Source organism: Amblyomma mixtum, chromosome 9, assembly GCF_055824585.1.
Source record: "Amblyomma mixtum isolate Tamu chromosome 9, ASM5582458v1, whole genome shotgun sequence".
NCBI lineage: Eukaryota > Metazoa > Arthropoda > Arachnida > Ixodida > Ixodidae > Amblyomma > Amblyomma mixtum.
The window spans coordinates 48553039-48571450 of NC_143020.1; the positions used below are offsets into that span (position 1 = coordinate 48553039).

The following is an 18412-nucleotide window of genomic DNA, read 5'->3' on the forward strand; positions in this document are numbered from 1 at the left end:
ACCCACTATATTGACGTCCGTGACTATTTTGACGCCCAATCAACCTTTTCGCCTCTAATTAATTAGTTACTCCACATTCACCAAATTTGATGCGCATCGACATTTTATCACCCACTGCCACACTCAATAATTAATTTACTCCTAACTCTTCCGCGAACAACGTATGGGCAGCCGACACGCTTTTTCGTCCACTTTCTGCAGACACGAAACCGCGAACATAGCCAAGTAATGTTTTCGCATTAACAATGTGGCGGGCCGGGCTCGGGCTTTGAATCTCAGGATCGCGACAGACTTGGGCCTCAGAAAGCAATCCGCGCAATGCTCTAGAAACAAGTCAAACAAAAATAGCGCAGGGGCAAAACAGGGACAAGCAAGGACGCAAACATCTCCTATGTAAGTCACGGTCGGCTCACTGGTAAAGGTCCTTGGAACAAAGTCCTTTTTCTCTTCACCTGGATCTGTCGCAACAATTAGTGTTTCTGATCATGAACAGCAGAACAAGGCTTGATGTTTTATTTTGTTTAAAAAAGTTGCATTCGCTCCCCTCAGCAGCGTCTAAATATCCTGATCTGGTCGACATCTTCATTCCGTGTCTTCTTACATGTGTCTGTGGCCAAAATCCCCCGAACCTGAAAGGGGCGATCAAAGAAAAGACAATCAGTCCACGCGTTATACAAGTAACTTATAAATATAAGCTTGTTTATTCATAGGGAGATTTGCATTCCTTAGGTAAAAATGTTAGGTCCAGTATTTTTCTGCCTTTGTTTATCATCAACAAGATGTCACTCCGCATCGCGCACTGACTGATAACAAACCAGGTAACTGAGGAGTTTTGAAGTTTACAACCTCACTGCGTCGCTGCCTTGCTGTCAACTATGAGAATGACGGCCTCCACACGGGCTCAGAATATGTCAGCCCAAGATCGCAAAGCCTTTTCTTGAGACTGCTGGGCGTAGCGTTCCTTACAGCTGATAAATGCTATTTGTACGAACAAGAGCTGGGGAATGGGAACGTTCCTTATCACCAAAAATAAACTAAACAAGATGATATCGTCAGCAGTTGTAAGCGCGCTCTCACCGGAACGGCGGCTAGGCTGTTTTCCTTCAAAAGCACGGCGCATAACGCTTCCGCCTAAATGCAAGTTTAAAGCGCTCTTGCTTAACGGTAATAATGAACTGAGCGTCATTATTGGTAATAGCGATTTCCCTTATAAAGCCTCGCTAAAGCGGGCAGAGTAAGAAAATGAGAGCCACGCTGGGGTATTTGAAAGGTTTCATTTCCTGGTGGCGTTTGCGCTCCCCAATATTGAAATAAAGGCCTTTCTTTTTAACAGGCCCGAATGCTAAACCAGGTCTGTTGAGTGCTCAGTGATACATATATCAAAGCATGCATGACACAATACCGGAGCAATAAGTTTTTGATCGTGTAAGCAACAACATATATAAGAGGTACTCGCACTTAGGAGAAAACTTACTGAATGCAATGAGATAGTAAGATAAAACAGCGACATTGAAACGCCGGCTAAACTCTCTGTATTTCATTAAAGAGTCTCTCTCTCTCTCTCTCTCTCTCTCTCTCTCTCTCTCACACAAATCTGCGTCTTTCAAAGTACGCGTTAAATGCATGCCTTGACATCAACAGCTGGAAAACCTCCTTAATATACTGCGCACAATACTACATACGCCACTAAAGGCTTATACAACGGAAGCCATCAGCTCGGTTATTCAATCTTAGAGGTAGATGGGAGGCAAAGTATGGAAGTACTTTATCGGTGAGCGAGACTACTTTCGAACTGCGGACATACAACTGTAAGCGCTCTTCAGGTTCTATGGTAACCGATTTAGAAAAGTAAACAGAACACCATCTGGCAGTCATTATGACAGTGAATACACCAGTTTTTCCTTACTGCTTCCTGTTCGGCGGCAAATTTCGGTGGCATATAGTGCGGAAAGTCTGCCAGGTCTGAACTCTACGATCTGACGTCAAATGGCACGTGGCATCGAATGGTTAATTGTGCGCCTTTGACAATTGAGCATAGTTTGCTTACATAATGCTCGTGTAGGATTACGGCGTTTCTTCCTCCCTATCTTGTGTTATCCTTGTCCTTTCCTTCCTTCCTTTCTATCCGCTTTTCCCAGAGCAGAGTAGTACACGATTGTTAAAATATACGTAGCCTCTCTGCTTGTCCCCTCGCTATTCTCTATCCCACCTAAAAATCTTCCTCCTAGATTACAGCCACTCTCCTAGATTAAAAACATACCTAGATTACAAATGACTAATGAATAAACTGTACTGGCCGCTAATCCTTCGACGAATAAGGATCCCAAAATCAAATGCTTAACTAGAATCTAACATCCGCCACCTCAACCACCCCCTCCGGGAGTTGCCTGTCTACCAACTCTTGGTTGGCTTAAGCTCCACCTTTTGCAGAATAGCTGCGTAGGCACGGAAAGTCTACTCTCTCTCTATGTATATACCCTCACCTACAATCTGTTCGCCTTAGCGAATAATCTCGCCGACTAGCGCCTCAGGGACGTCTCCATGAGCATTCTGCTCATGCTTGTGGAGCCGCATCTGCACACGTTGGAGAGGCAGGTCGCCTGGTCGAAGTGAAGACGGCCACACTCGTTGGCACACCTCGTGCGCAGCCCTCTCCTGCACGGGTCTAGGTAGCGTCGGTCTGCGCGCGACAACAGAAAACACAGGGATCAGGGTATCTGTTTCAACCGGCGTCGTCGCTTCGGCGGACGCGGTTGTTGTGGCGCGCGTCTGTGCTTTCAATCTTTCCTCGCACAACTTTCAACTCGCTTCTGTCTGCACGTGGCAGCGATTGTGGCTCAGCTAAAGCCAGTGGGCAGGCCCATGCACTTTCCTTTTCATCCTTCCTACAGTCACAACAACAACAAGAGAAAACACACGCCCGCACATGCGAATCAATACAGTGGCATGCATTTGCCCCTGCAGAAGCCACCAGTAAAAGCCTAGCCTGTACAACTCCCGAAAAAACTTAAGCCCTCAAGTATATAATACGTGTAAAGATATGCTACTAAATTAATGTTGCTAAGTAAAATAAATGCAACTGAACGCCAATAAGGTACAATCAAAGAAAAAAAAAACATGGAATGGGCTTCTTAACCCTGTTTTAAACCGCAGGAACAGACGCCCTAAAACTCACCAAGAGAAGGCGTCGGAGTCAAGAATTAATGTCTTATCGTTATAGGCGCTGAATTTGACTAATAAGGCCTGTTCGTTTCCTTTTTTCTTTTCCTACCGCTTATTAATTATCTTCATTTTTTTTTTTTTACACTATGCGGTATACTCAGGTGTAGCTGGAGTTCATAAATTATACATCATAGCGATAAACAACTAAACAACTTCAATTCTATATGCATATATATATGTCCTGTCTTTAATCGTTTCCTTCACAGGTGTGGTCGAGGTGATCACCCAATATAACATGCACTGCTACCGCGTGTCTGCTTACATGTCCCATACACATACGCTCACAGAGCATTCGAGGGGTGTTTCAAAGCGCTTGGTGGAGTCTTACGACCTTGCATTTCAGCCGATGACAACGACTGCGGCAAAGAACAAAAAACGGACCACTTTCAGATAAAGTCACCAGAAATCGAAAAACATAACAAGATTTACTACACGACGTTTCGGCAGGAGGACCAGCCTTTTTCGAGTGTTGTAAAAGGCTGGCCCTCCAGCCGAAACATCGTGAATTAAATCCTATGTTTTTCACTTTCTGGTTACTTTATCTGATATTGGTCAATCACCTGCCAAGAGATCACTTTTGATATATATATATATATATATATATATATATATATATATATATATATATATATATATATATATATATATATATATAGGCAACGTTTCCGCTCACTGCCGCCAAGTTTCGCGGCTTACGCAGCATAGCGTAAGCCTGTTAAATTATCCTCTTTACGTAATCTTGAGCAAGATGTCTCCGAACACATTTCTGCGCCGCTAGGATTCAGCACAGCGAAGCCCCGCTGAAATTTTTCTTTAGCAGGACATTTTCGGAAGTAATTCAAACGCCCTACCGAATTCTACAGGCTCATCCAGGACCTATTCATGAATTTTCTTCGTAATCTCACTCGTACATGCGGCGAATGTAGATCCTTTCTGGCAAAAACCGCGGAAAATTCTGACGACATTCGCGCGTCGTCGCTGGTTTCTGACATTTTATGGAGAGCAAAGGGTGTCGGCGTCAGATAGCAAGAGAAAATATAAAAGGAACCGTCAGAATTTCGCGTGACAGGTTGCGAAGATCACCTTTGAAACGTTTGCTTCTCAGCGCCCAGCAGTGAGATATACAGAAAGATGTTTCTAGCGAAACTACGGCATATCCTCTTTGCTAAGAGAAGCCGCCAGTGTAAAGTACCGCCCCCCCCCCCCCCAAAAAAAAAAAAAAAAAACTCCCACACCTTTCACTTGTAGTTGCAAATTGGTACAACATGCTGATCTCTTCTTTTTTTTTTTGCCGGAATACAAGTCGACACTTTGCCTGAATTATTCGCAGGACCTGGTATTTCTTGCACGCTGCATGCGATTCGCGAAAAACGTGGAAATTAGATCCTCCAGGAAATGAAGCTTTTTGCAGTACCTTTGATAAACCTGAATGGCGTATATTTTATATTGCTTATTTTGCTCCAGAAATCCGCGAGATTGGGAACACTTCAGATTTTTTTGTGTTTGTTTTTACCGCTATTTTATTTTCTTACAGAATTTAAAGCATGACACAAATGCGAAGCGCTATCGACCTTTTTGGATTATACGGCTCAGTTATCGAATAATGAAGTGGGTTGTGAAGAGTGGTGGACACAAAACACGAGTTTCTCTAGCGAACAGACAAAGCCACAAAACCTGAGCATGCAAGAAGAACAAGATCGTATTAATTTTTTTTTCGTTATGTCCCTCTGGCATATATCATGCGGCGTGTGTTCATCATTAGGCACGTGAATACATTCGGAGCAGTGGAAGAGCTCAAACATTCACATGCAATTCAAAATTGTAGTTCTGCTTTAAAGCGAGTAGCAAGCATAGTCTTGTCTCTTTTCGTTAGCGGCGCGTGCGCGACAGTTGCATATGGACTGCTTTCGAATTTTCACCTGCATCAAAGAACGTTATTCAGAAGTCACCAGAAGAAGCGTAAATTCACTCACCCTTAGGGACTTCGAGCTGAAAAATGAAAAGCAAGAAGAAAAGTATTTTTCTTCGTTACAAATATTTGAGATCAATCATAGTATCATGCCCAACAATTGTATACAAAAACATTTTTGAACAGGAAAGAGTTTATAAGTGCAATTTTTTCATACATTTTAAGATTTCTCTATAACAATCAATGTATCCGTATACCTCCCTGCATTTTTTTTTTGTTGCTATTAACGCTTTCGCTATCGTCAAAAGCGTTCCCCATTGCTTCTCTACGGCAGTCTCAACTGCTCGATGCGAGTGATGGAAACATTATTAAAGAAAAATTTTTCTACATATCGAAAGAATGGACCATTACCTTCAATATTTTCGTGCCCGTTTCTTACAGTTTTCGAATTTTCGAAATTTTTATCCAAGAATGTTGGACATGATTTAAAATAGTGGTACCGCTTAAGCCGGCTGGGAACTCTCACTCTAACTTTTCCCTTGCGTCTACGGGCCTCAGAACAATCTGGTTGAAAAAGATTTATCCATTCAATCACTTCAGCCCAGCATGACTAGCATTATTACGGAAATGCGCAAGAATTTTAAACGGAGAAATTAGAAGTTAGTAGCGCTACGGAAAGGGTAGCAGCGTCCGCCAACCCCTTGGAAAAGAATTGTAAAGAAAGATAAAGCACACTTAATAAGAACTGCCTGTTTTCACCAAACTTTTAAGAGGGGAATTGACAGTTGTAGAGGCACGAAGACGCGAGGATCACTCGAGCCATTTACGCCGCTAATCCGTCACCCGCCGTTATTTGCCCTAACCTGGACGAACTTGTTCTACAGCAATGCATACAAGCCGCAGTTACGTGAATGCGACAGAAGTCGATTCCGGTCCCCTTTTTGAGGGAAAGAGCAGGTTTTGAGTAGGAAAAGCGTGACCCGTTCTCTACTCTCTTCTTCGACGTTTTTGCACTTTTCCTAAAAAAAAATTGGCTGTGGTTTAGCTCTGGTTACACCTGGTTGGAAAGGATAGCTTCGTACCACTGGCTACGCCTAGTTTCGCTATGGCCAGGCTTTTAGTGGCTAGCTTTGTTTAACTTGGCTAACCCTGGCCTTTCTTAGTTTCTCTTGGCTGACCACGGCCTTTCTTAAGGGTTGGTATACTGATGAACAAACTGCGTCTATACATACGTACCCCCACCGGTCGGCTAGATAACGTCATACCAGATAGCGCACCGAACGCTCTTGCCGATGGGGAGCGCTACGGTTAGGTGACGCCTTACCAGATGGCGCGGCGGAGCGGCGAAGCGTAGAGTCACTGGAAAAAATTTCAGAGTACCGCAAAGGTCGGAATTCGACTGGCAACACTGAGCGGCCACTGCCATTTACCTTCCAAGCCGACTGCGTCGCAGGAAGGTAGCCGTGTTGGAAGAGCTTGATATTCGGTGACATATCGGGTTGAGTGTTCACTGAAGCGCAAATACTTCGTGCTCGGAGACAATGCTTACTCAGAAGAGAAAAAAATGTTGTTATTTTGTGCGAAGTAATGCAGCCGGCGGTTGTTTTACTCCGCGGTTGCGTTTACTGCAGGACCTGTGCTATGATTGTGAGCAGCATCTTAGAGCTGCTATCGGGAGCTTGTGCACGCCTTTTTCCCCTTTCCGCGGAGCAAGCTACGAAGGAAACATTCCGCCACTCCGAGCAGCAAAGAGAATCTCGTGCTTTTCGGCAGTGGGCATCGTGGACCGCCATGGGACTGCCGTCTCGTTCAAGCAGGACGAAACTACTTGACATTAGCTTCTTCTTCCCATCCACGCTAGGCTTCTCGAAGTCTTCAGCACAAAAGTGGTCCTGCAAATGTTTGTTGTACAGTTAGAAGAGTGATGCTGGTCACCCGGATGATGGGCTGCCCAAGGACGCTCCCTGGGCTTTTTCGAGTGAAGCCCTGTTTCAAATATGTGGAACAAGAAAAACATGGAATATAGCTGTAATAATAAGCTGAAACACCCAAATAAAGAGGCGAAGAAAAAGAATACGTTATAAAGGTTTCTAAGTTTACGCAGCGACACTTAAATTAGCTCATTTGGAATTTAAACACGCATGTCGCCGCAAACACGCAGCTTCAAGGATTGCTAACATTTGACCCATTTCTGTTTTTCTACCAGTCCCAACACAACTGAACAGAAAGCGGTCGTTATGTGAACGTAAGACGTGCTCGACCATGCTTTTATTGACTGCGATCGTCACGGTCCGCGAAAAACAAGTGCCACGGGTCGAATGACTCGAGGCGCGGAACGATCGTGCGAGTGCTTGGTGCACGTTAGGACGCGGAATTCTCGCGCGACAAATGTGCTTTCGCGTGCCACAAGCACGGAATAGTCGGAAGAGCCGCGTGTGTTGAGCAACAAGCGCGTACACATGTACCCGTGTCAAGCGGGCAAGCCGCGAACGATCCCTGCGCGACATGCGCGACGGTCTTGCTGTGAACTCCTATTTTCTTAGCATTCTATCGCTAACACCGCGTGCACTGCGCTAACAACAAGGTGCTTTTTGGTGCAACAGCACCAAAAAGCACAAGCAAGGTTCAGTTAGATCGCACAAGCGTGTGTTTTTTGAAGGCTTGAAGTTCTCCCGGCCGATTCTGTGCAACCACGCATAACGACGCTCTCGGTCATTTTTCCCGGTCGGAATCGAGAAAAAAGCCTTTCCGGACTCGGTTTGGTTGCTGCATCCGAAGGCGCAGCAGCCAGGCATGATTTCTTCAGTATCAAACACGAGAGTGACAATTGCAACACGAGAAACGTCGGGAACCTGCGCTCTTCTCAGCCGGCCCGACCGGCCCTTGGAAGGTATATGGCAACCCAAGATCACGTGGTACGGTTGGGCCAATGACCGCGTCGGCGGCGCGGGGAAAAGAAATGCGGTACTCTGAAATTTTTTCCAGTGACTCTAGCGAAGCGCAGGTGCGGCTGTTGCTAGGCAACGGCTCTTGCGGCGGCTCCGGCGCACAGCTGCAGCCACGGGCATACGGCCGAGGTGCGACCACGCTCGACGAGGCGTAGTGGCTGGCGTAGCGAAAGCTATCGCTTCAAAAGTAGGCTGGAGTCGACATCTGTCGCATTCATGTAAACGTGGCTACAGACCGCCCTTACCAGATCCACAAGCGGTACGAAGGTCTCCTGCGATGAGCTGATCGCTTGCTCCCTCTGGTGCGGCTGAATCGGCTCCGGTATGTCGGCCGCCAGCCTGTTCTGAGGCTGCGCCGCCGCATCGGACGGTGCCGGATTTTTCTTAGAGGCCGCTGCCTTAGCGTCTGCGAGCAAACGATGAGTATACAGTGATGGTCATCGTTAAAGTGAACATGGGAGCTCGTGTCGTTTGCGTGCACCATGTCGCGAGGGACGCACCCGCGCCGTCTGCTGTAGTACTGCGTCAACTGCCGCGTCTGCTTTCTCGACACGAGTAAAGTCCTCTAGAATCTCTCGAAATATTATCGCAATAGTGTCTGATGAAACGCAGTCGAGTGTTTCCGGTATTGGGGTCACCACTGTACAGTCCTTGCCAAAAGTAACCAGGTTGCACGGTTTGTTTCTCAGTCGTGTGTTAAAGCTATTATGCCGGCCCTCAATCTCTGAATCTGTATGGTAACGAGAACCCTTGTCCTCACCTTCAATTAACTTTTTCGCCTTTAGGGAAGCCGCGATGGCTCTACTGTATGAATAAGAAGAAAACCATGCAGCCTTGTTACTTTTGGCAAAGGCTTTATATCTGCTGTTCTATGTTCCAAGCTACCTAATCACCAGTTACGCTTGGTAAGATTAGGCACGAGGGGTATAACCCAAAACAACGTCTTATATTTTTATGACGTGTCCATGCGAGAAAAGAGTGGCTTCATCAGTACTTCCAAACTGGAACGAATGTCTACGCCATTTTTTTTTTGCATGCTATTTCTCAACGCTGTTGATTTTCTGCACTGGCTCAGTAATGCCCAGCAGTATGTTCCGGAGACTGTCGTATACCTGAAGACAAAATTCAGCGCAGAAGGACGAAGGACACAGCAAGAGTAGACACTACAAGCGCTGTTTCTTGAAAACAAAATTGCCCTGAAAGCCGCCGCGGTGGCTCAGTGGTTATGGTGCTCGGCTGCTGACTCGAAAGACGCGGGTTCGATCCCGGCCGCGGCGGCAGAATTTCTTTGGAGGAGAAATTCTAGAGGCCCGTGTGCTGTGCGATGTCAGTGCACGTTAAAGAACCCCAGGTGGTCTAAATTTCCGGAGCCCTCCACTACGGCGTCTCTCATAGCCTGAGTCGCTTTGGGACGTTAAACCCCATAAACCAAACCAAATTGTCCTGTGTCCTTAGTCCGTCTGCGGTGTCTACCGAGCCGGAGTACCCGGGTTCGAACCCGACCGCGGCGGCCGCGTTTCGGTGGAGGCGAAACGCAAGAGGCGCCCGTGCGCTGTGCGATGTCAGTGCACGTTGAAGATCCCCTGGTGGTCGAAATTATTCCGGATACCTCCACTACGCACCTCTTTCTCTCTTCCTTCTTTCACTCCTACCTTCCTCCCTTCCCTTACGGCGCGGTTCAGGTGTCCGCCGAGATATGCGAGACTGATAATGCGCCATTTCGTTTCCTCAAAAACCAGTTTACCAATTTACCTGAATATTCCATGTAGATCAGCTACATCCAACTAGCCGCTATGCACCCTGGTCAATCCCAATGGGTGACAAAGCATGAAGACTCGTTTGATAACATCCTCGGGCAGCTTTTTTGTTGTTACTTTTGTCTCGGGTAATGAAACCAAGCGGGTGGTTGTGCAAAACGACCAGGCGGTGCGTGGTTACGGTGACACTGCCGGAATAGATGTGGCGGAGGCAGGGTGAGTATAGGGGGCGCTGCGCCCATACCAGCCGCGCTTGTGATTAGTCGTTTGCTACCCTACCTTTTGTTGCTTTCATCACGAGTGACGTCAGGACAAAGCGAAACAAGCGAATAAAGGTTGCGAAATATTTTGGCAGGACCCCTTTTTTCTTGCCGTGCGACCTAGTAGCGAGCCCCTTTTTTTGAAACATCCGTCGAAGAAAACTACGGCGTGCACAATTCTAATCTTGTGTCTATTAGCTATAGTCGTAAACAATTCGAACAGCTGAGGCCGCATTCAATTCGTTTCAAACATTTTTGAATATGCCCTATTTGAATCGCACAACAAATCAAATAGGAGCATGCTCAATTTCGCATTAGAAAATTTCGAATATTGGCACCGCTAAAAATTGGCCACATTAAGTCTAATTAGGATGCATTTCTCCTCCGCAGAAAGCTTAAGTACCTTCCGGGCGTTTTGAATATAATCGCATTCGAAGACTGGGATCAGCCGCGAAATACAAAAGTCGGCTACATTTCACCGCAAGCTGACTGGCATCACGTACAGTCTTTGTCAAAAGTAACCAGGCTGCATGGTTTGCTTCTCATTCGTATAGTAGACCCCTCACGTCTTCCGTAAAGATCGAAAACTTCTTTTAAGGTGAGGGCAGGGGTTCTCCTTACCATACAGAGATTTACAGCTTGAGGACTGGCATAATAGCTTTACTATACGACTGAGAAGTAAACCGTGCAGCCCGGTTACTTTTGACAAAGACTGTACATGTTCAAAGCGACAATAGCGGATGTTCAAAATTCCGCAAGTGAGCTTTCCCACATAACTATGTTGCCAAAGACAAGATGGCCGACTTCTCTATAAAAAAAAAACTGCAAGGGTTCCAGGAGAGGCGCTAACGGTGTGGATAGAATGCAAAAAAACGTATTTCAGAAGAATCAAACAAAAAAACTAGTCCTTCTTGCTTAGTTTCAGCTGGATACGCATGGCCAGCTATCTTGTCTTGGACAGCATTGTTATGCGGCAAAGCGCACTTGCAGAATTTTGAATATCCCCTTTCACCAACAAGCTGCAGTTTTACCTTCCCCCGATGAGTCAATGAAATCAAAGACAAGCCATCCTTGGCAGTGGTGGCAAAAATGAAAATGATGAATTAAATGGATAGCGCACAGTGTTTCTGAGGGCTCACTGTGGGCTATGAGTCAAAGTCCACTATGATCATTCTCTTCAGAGCCCGACCACGTGGCCTCACCGCTGAGCCTGGTGCCGGGCTGCACGTCGTCCATGTTCAGGCAGTGGCATATCTTCTCCACGCACTGGCCCATCTCGAAGGACAGCTCCGTGCAGCCCACGATGCAGCTGCCCGTGTCCGACTGCCGGCACGGGTCCGGTTCGGCTGCGCACAAGGGCGAACCGCAATTCTCAAACGAACCCTACACCAAGAAACGTCATGCAGGGTGTCCAGGATTACTTTAGCCAAGGGTTGAAAGATAAGATATTTTTGAGGTAGGCCAGGGAAACCACTTGCATACAGCTACCAACCGGCTTGCGCATCATAGGCAATTTTTCGGTTTGCAACAGATTAATTAGCAATTAAGATAATTTTCCTAAAGGCGTAAATATTGACTTTAGACGGCAGATGGGAATAGCAAAGTTGGGGAGCACCTTCAGAAACCCCCATTCCATTTATTGGCGATAAAGAAAGCCTCACGTGTATCTTTTTTCCCGAGCTCCAAAGAAAGCCCGCGAAATACAACAAAGAAAAATCGCGATACTAGCGCATTCGCGCGCCACGATTGTGCTGCTCTCAATCCTGGCTTGAGTGAACGAAATCAGCTGCTGGCAAGGCGCGACGACCTCATTAAATGACTCCGGCAGGTTGGTATGTCGACGGTGGTTGCGACGCCCGCGCGAGCCAGTCTGCAAGCGGGACGGCGCAAGTTGCGCCGCAACCACCGTCGACATATCGGCCTGCCGGAGCAATGAGGTTGTCGCTCCTTGTCAGCAGCTGATTTCGTTCACTCAAGCCACGGTTGAGTGCAGCACAATCGTGGCGCGCGAATGCGCTAGTCACGTGATTTTCTTTTTGTATTTCGCGGGCTTTCTTTCGAGCTCGGAAAAAAGATACACGTGAGGCTCTCTTTATCGCCAATAAATGGAATGGGGGTTTCTGAAGGTGCTCCCCAACTTTGCTATTGACATTTGCTGTCTAAACTGAATATTTGCGCGTTTAGAAAAATTATATTTCTTGCTAATTAATTAATTGCAACAGAAAAAAAATTGCCTGCGATGCCCAAGCCGGTTGGTAGGTGTATGTAAGTGGTTTCCATGGCCTACCTCAAATATTTAACTTTTAGCCCTTGGCTAAAGTTAGCCTGGACACCCTGTAAAAAGTGAACGCAACGTTACGTGTGGGTGGTATCTTTTCGAACTGGACTTCAAGTCGTCTCTCTGGGATTGTACTTTAAGCCACGGCGAGATAAACACTATATATTCCTTGGTTTTCACAGTGTTCACTTTCGTGCATGCGCACTATTTTATCGTGAGAGTATTAGATGGCTTATCGACATGCAAATCCGGCGTGGCCCAGAAAGTGGCGACAATGCAAAACCCGCGATTGGTCGAAACAGCGTGACGTCATAATGGCGGGAAAATAAATGTTAACCAGCAAGATCATTTAGTTTATGGGGGTTTAACGTCCAAAAGCGACTCATTATATGAGAGACACCGTAGTGAAGGGTTCCGGAAATTACGACCACCTGGGGCTCCTTAATGTGTAGTGACATCGCACAGTACACGGGCCTCTAGAATTTCGAATCATTAAATTCCACCGCAGTGGCCGGAATCGAAACCGCGTCTTTCGGATCAGCAGCCGAACGGAATAACACTGGGCCACCGCGGCAGCTGTTAACCAGTAAGAGTCAGTACTTAAATTCTATTCCAATGCTATTCTATTCCTTTGTATTTGGTGCAGTTGTAAGTACTAGTTACCAGCAAGAGTCAGACAAGTACTTGCAACTGCACTAACTACAAAGAAATTGAATAACATTGGAACAGAGTTTAAATATAATTATAATTAAATCACAAGGAAATTTGAATAGAATTCGAACAGAATTCAATTCTCGGCATTACTTCCACGTAAGTTCCTTAAATTCCCCTCGTAATTTTTTAGAAAGAAAATGCGAACACCAAAAGTGCATCACACTTAAGGTAACCTGCAAGCACGGATTGAGCCCCCTTAATGTGGACTTGGTTTGTTGTTTCCTCATGCCAGGCTTTATCTCCAAGCAGCGACTGAGCCTTTTCCAGACTTCCAGATCTGCCATGTAGACCGCAGCACCAGCTAACCCTCACGGGCCTTCGGTTACGCCTGCATGGCACCTCGTTCTAGTTGACACTGCGTTTTGGTGCAAGCAAGAGAACTGCCGCGTTTAAACGGAGGCGAAACGCAAAAGGCGCCCGCGTGCTGTGCGATGTCAGGGCACGTTAAGGATCCCCAGGTGGTCGAAATTATTCCGGAGCCCTCCACTACGGCACCTCTTTCTCTCTTTTTTCACTCCCACCTTCCTCCCTTACCTTAAGGTCTGGTTCAGTGCATGTTAAAGGTCCCCAGGTGGTAGAAATAAACATTTCAACACATCCTTTGATGGCACGTGCCAGTTCTGTGGGGAGGTGGCTGACACCTTCCACATGGTTTGGCCGTGTCAATCAAACCCATCTATTCCCCCCACCCCAACCCCACCAGAGAGGACTGGGAGGCGTCCCTGCTCGGCTGTCAGGGCCTAAAGACCCAAAAGGCCTTGGTTCACCCGACGCGGTCGGCGTTGCTTGCCAATGGGGCCCCGGAATAGGGGCTCCACCTAGTATTGTTAGGGGAAAGGGCCAATAGGGCCTACCCCAATCACCTCTCTGTAAAAATTTATTGCACGATAAATGTTTTTCACCACCACCATTCCGGAGACCTCCACTACGGCACCACTTCCTTTCTTTCACTCCCTCCTTTGTCCCTTCCCTTAAGGCGTGGTTCAGGTGTCCACCTTGATGTGAGACAGACACCGCGCCCCTTCCTGTCCTCAAAAATAAATTTTGATTTTTCAGTATTCAAATGAGAAATCTGGCGTTCCTTTGGTAATGAGCAATCATACTGCTTCATTTTCTTTCCTCAAAACCAATTTTCAATTCAGTTTACCTGTCTATGAGCTCCTTGGCGAGGAAAATAACTGGCACGTGCTGCCAAAGGCTTTACGCGCGCTCAAATAACATCTCAGCCGCGGCAGCAGCTTAACAATTAAGAATACCTCTTAGCACGCTCCTTTGTTCCCAGGTCCCCTAAATTCTGCATTCGAGGCACATATAGCAATGCGAGCACCCGCAATATGATCCCCTTGGATTCAGTGCCTACACCCATCCCTCACTATCAAACAGTCGCCTGCAGATGCGCACGCTGCTTACACCAGCCCATCTTTCTAAATTTATGCCAGTACCCTCCCCCCCCCCCCCCTCAATATCCACCTTGTGCTCCCACCCCAAGGCCACCCTTAACCACATTCTCCTATCCTGTCCACCGCCCCCTTCTCCCGCGGGCCAGTGCCTCTCCGAACCTGGGAGGGCTGGGAGGGAGGTCAGCGGACCTGACCAGGCAGATTATTCGCCGTCAGTCGAGTCGCATATCTTCACCATGGTCACAACTGCCGTCCCCGCGGTGGTCTCAAAACATATCAGGCAACCTCCGCCTCCTCCGTCGAACGGGGTCCATTAGGGACGTATTCCGTCCTTCAAAATTCAACCGTCTGATCATTGATTCGGACAATGAGGACAACTGCCCCTCTCCTTCCGTCACCGACCCTTTGGTGGCGCAAGTAGCTTTCTCTGGGGCAGCCGCTCCCTCCTCCTCCCCCCTAAAAATTTTCAATCATGGCGAGACACCTTAATCAAAGGCGTTCTGCCATCTCCAATTCGGCCATGTCAACTTCAATAACAGAATGGAACTGTAGAGGCTTTAAGGACTGCACTAAGCGGGCCAATTTCTGCCTCTACCTTGAAGCCTTCGAGTACCTCCAGCCGTGGTTGCCCTCCAGGAGCCAGGCCTCAGCGCCACACTTACAAATTACACGACGTTCCAACAGGATCTCGAGTCTTGTCTTCTCGTTCACAAGGCCTACACAGCCAACTTAGTGGATGTCGACCTCCAGCTCGAGTATCCCTATGTAATAGTGACTATCCTACCACTCCGCCGGAGTGACCCACCGTTACATATATTCAACGTGTACTGCTCTCCCGAACTCAAGCGAGTGATTTTGCGGACCTCTTTAGCCGCGCGCTGAGAGTAGCGGGTCGCGATCCCCTGCTGAGTTCGGGCGTCTTTAACGCTCCCATTCAGTTGTGGGGCTATTGCAAGGAGGAGTCGCGCGGACGTAAGCTGACGGAGCTTGCGTCCACGTTGGGCCTCACCCTCCACACGGACCCCGTCCACCCAACCCGGATAGGGAACTCCGTGACACGGGATACGTGCCCGGACTGAACCTTCACTCGACCCGTAAGACGCGGGTTCAATCCCAGCAGCGGAGGCTGAATTTCGATGGAGGCGAAATTCTAGAGGCCCTTGTACTGTGCGATGTCAGTGCACGTTAAATAACCCCAGTTGGTCGAAATATCTGGAGCCCTTCACTACGGCGTCCCTCATATCCTTAGTCGCTTTGGGACGTTAAACCCCAAGAAACCAATCCCAACATACGACACGCAGACTGGCTCAACACCGAGGAGACCCTAGGTAGCGACCACTGCAACCCTTACACTACATTACGCACACGCCCCCTCAAGCGTCCCAGAACACATGCCTGTATGCCAGATTGGACGAAATTCAGGCAAACTTTTGGCTCACTTCCAAGCAAGGCTACCCAGCATGGTCACAGAAGCTGAGGCTGCAGAGGAAGCCGCCATCGCACTTGCTATCACCCGCACAGAAACCCGGTTCATTTTAAGTGACTCTAGAACTGCGATTCTAAATTTTGCTCGAGGCCGAGTCCATGTCCCTGCTTTTGGCATACTGGACTCACCCGATGCACCCCCACCCCGCCAAGTGGAGCTGATATGGGTGCCTGCGCACTCCGGTAATCCCGGAAACGAGGCCGCCAACCTTTTAACCCGAGGTTCTTTAAACCTGGCTCAGATGGCCTCGGATCGGGGATTCACGAAGGAGCGCATGCACTCATTCAACGATCTGACGCAAGCCTACAGAGCCTCACGCCAGCTCTACCCCCCGTCCCACTCCTCCCTAGATAACAAACAAGCAACACTTTCGCGCAGACTACAGACACACACTCTCCCCTCACCCCTTACCCCAGCCCACTATCATCCCTCCTTCCCCACTCCTGCTTGCGCCCTATGCCCAGAACCCTTCGCTTCTTCCCTCCACATCTTTTCTCTTTGCTCGGCGGACTCTCCCCCGCGGGGCCTAGAGAACCTCAAGACCTGGGAGGGGTGGGAGACCCTGCTCCGCTCGGAGGACCCGGGCGTGCAGATCATCGCCACCGGCCGGGCTGCCAGTGTTATGGACCTTAGGAACATAAACACATGAGTGCAGTGGGGTCGTGCGGGGACCCTGGGGCATGCCCCAAATTCCTGTTACAATAAAGTTTTTCTCTCTCTCTTACACTCTCGTTCTCGTGTAAGACTGATAACACAGCGATGCTTGGTTCGACTGAGTTAACCGTGATTATACTCGTCATTTCTTTCTGCTGACGTCATTTCTATCTGTTTGCGAGTGCGGCTGGAGGGGCTGTCGCTGCCGAGCGGGGGGATGGAGTCGTCCCGCAATAGGTTGTGGTCGCCGCGGTTGCGGTCTCGGGATCGGGACTGGCGTCCGAGGTTTGTCGAGTTGGAGTCGGTATCGGTGTCAGTGACCGATGGGGAAGACTTGGACCGGTTGGAGGATGTGAAACTGTATTTGCAGCTTCTGCTGCCAGTAGGCTGGGTGCCTTTGCAGACGACACACGAAGCTTGGCACGTGGGCAGTTGGTCAGCTGGGGAAGGGTCGTGTGCCGTGCCACAGCGTCGGCAGTTAGGTTGTCGTGGGTGTGCCGTGCCCGTCCCCAAAAGCTTTTGCACATTTTCCCGAACATCCGTTTTCGGGCTCTCATAGGGCGAGATGTATTTTTGACGTAGAGCTCTAAAGCTTTTTCCTCCGTGATGAGTGAAATAGTCCCCTACTTTGTACGTTCACCGTGTTAGCGGCTGTTTTATTTCACACAATTCCACGTTCTACACGTTGGTAGTTATACGAGCACAATTCATAGTGATTGTCGAGGTATCGTGGTCCTGCCGTGCCCCCACCGTTGTCTTGCCGTTGTCGCGGCGACGACGGTGGTGCCATTCACCTGCGGTGGCCAGCAACCTCGTCGGGGAGGCAAACAGCCACCCATTCATGTCTATCCACCATGGGACACAGCGATGCCAGCGAGGGGATCATCCCTTTTTGGCCTGACAAGGAGCGCTGACCAGCCGCCTTGAAGGAGGGTACTGAGGGCGGAACAAACCACTTCCCAGAACTGAGTAACGAAGGCCGCTAATCCCACTGGTGAAATGTCCGGGCAGGTGCTTTGACCTTCGTGGACATGCCGTGGCGGTATATCTCAGCCTTCGGCTTGTTTCCCCTGGTATCGAAATGAATATTGCTCGCGTAAACGTAATTCAAAGATTGAGTAACGGTATAACATCTATACCGTTCGCCACTTATTTTTCAACAACAAAGCGCAGAAATGTTTTGTGTAAATAAAATAAAAATCTTTGTTTTTATTTTTTTCTTTCGTGATATACGAAAATCTGCCCCCCCCCCCCCCCCCGCCCCTCCTAAAATCAGGCTCTGGGACCGCCACTGGCTGTGGGGTGCACAAATTCTTTATCTGTGACAACGGGCGTGATCTACCATAGGTTTCCTAGCGATAAGAACCTTCGCGACAAGTGGGTGAGAGCTGTCCGCCGTATCAACTGGTCTCGGAGGAAGCATTCCCGCTTGTGTTCGGAACATTTCGCGCCAGATGGCTACGAAGACAGCGTGTACCTAAGAGAGAGCTTTGGACTCGCTAAGGCTTCGTTCAACCGGCGCTTCAAGGCAGATTGTGTGCTAACGTTATTAGGGTACAACCGCACATCGCAGCAGCCAGCTGAACGAAGTGCGGCCGTCAAGAGGAAGCGGACCACAGTAACCGTGCTCAAAGTATGTTGGATTGTAGAACTGTAGCTGGCGTGATTTCACTTCCAAAAGCTCGCCGTCGAGACAAAGCTTCGCAAAGAGAGGACTGTTGGTGATGCATGCCCCTGTAAGGACGTTGTGCACCCCGGCAACGTTCCGGCAGCAGATTCATCAG

At 48.3% G+C, this 18412-nt stretch overlaps 1 protein-coding gene across 1 annotated transcript in view; it reads right to left on the bottom strand.

The window, feature by feature from the left end:
- Window positions 1-2519: 2519 nt before the first annotated feature.
- Window positions 2520-18412, bottom strand: part of LOC149328932 (uncharacterized) — a 57218-nt gene continuing 41325 nt past the window's right edge. The window contains exons 4-7 of the mRNA XM_089562033.1: window positions 11299-11442; window positions 8325-8485; window positions 5196-5211; window positions 2520-2680 (exon numbers count right to left, since the gene is read on the bottom strand). Coding sequence (XP_089418159.1) covers window positions 2520-2680; window positions 5196-5211; window positions 8325-8485; window positions 11299-11442 — 482 coding nt within the window. The remainder of the gene's footprint in view (window positions 2681-5195; window positions 5212-8324; window positions 8486-11298; window positions 11443-18412) is intronic.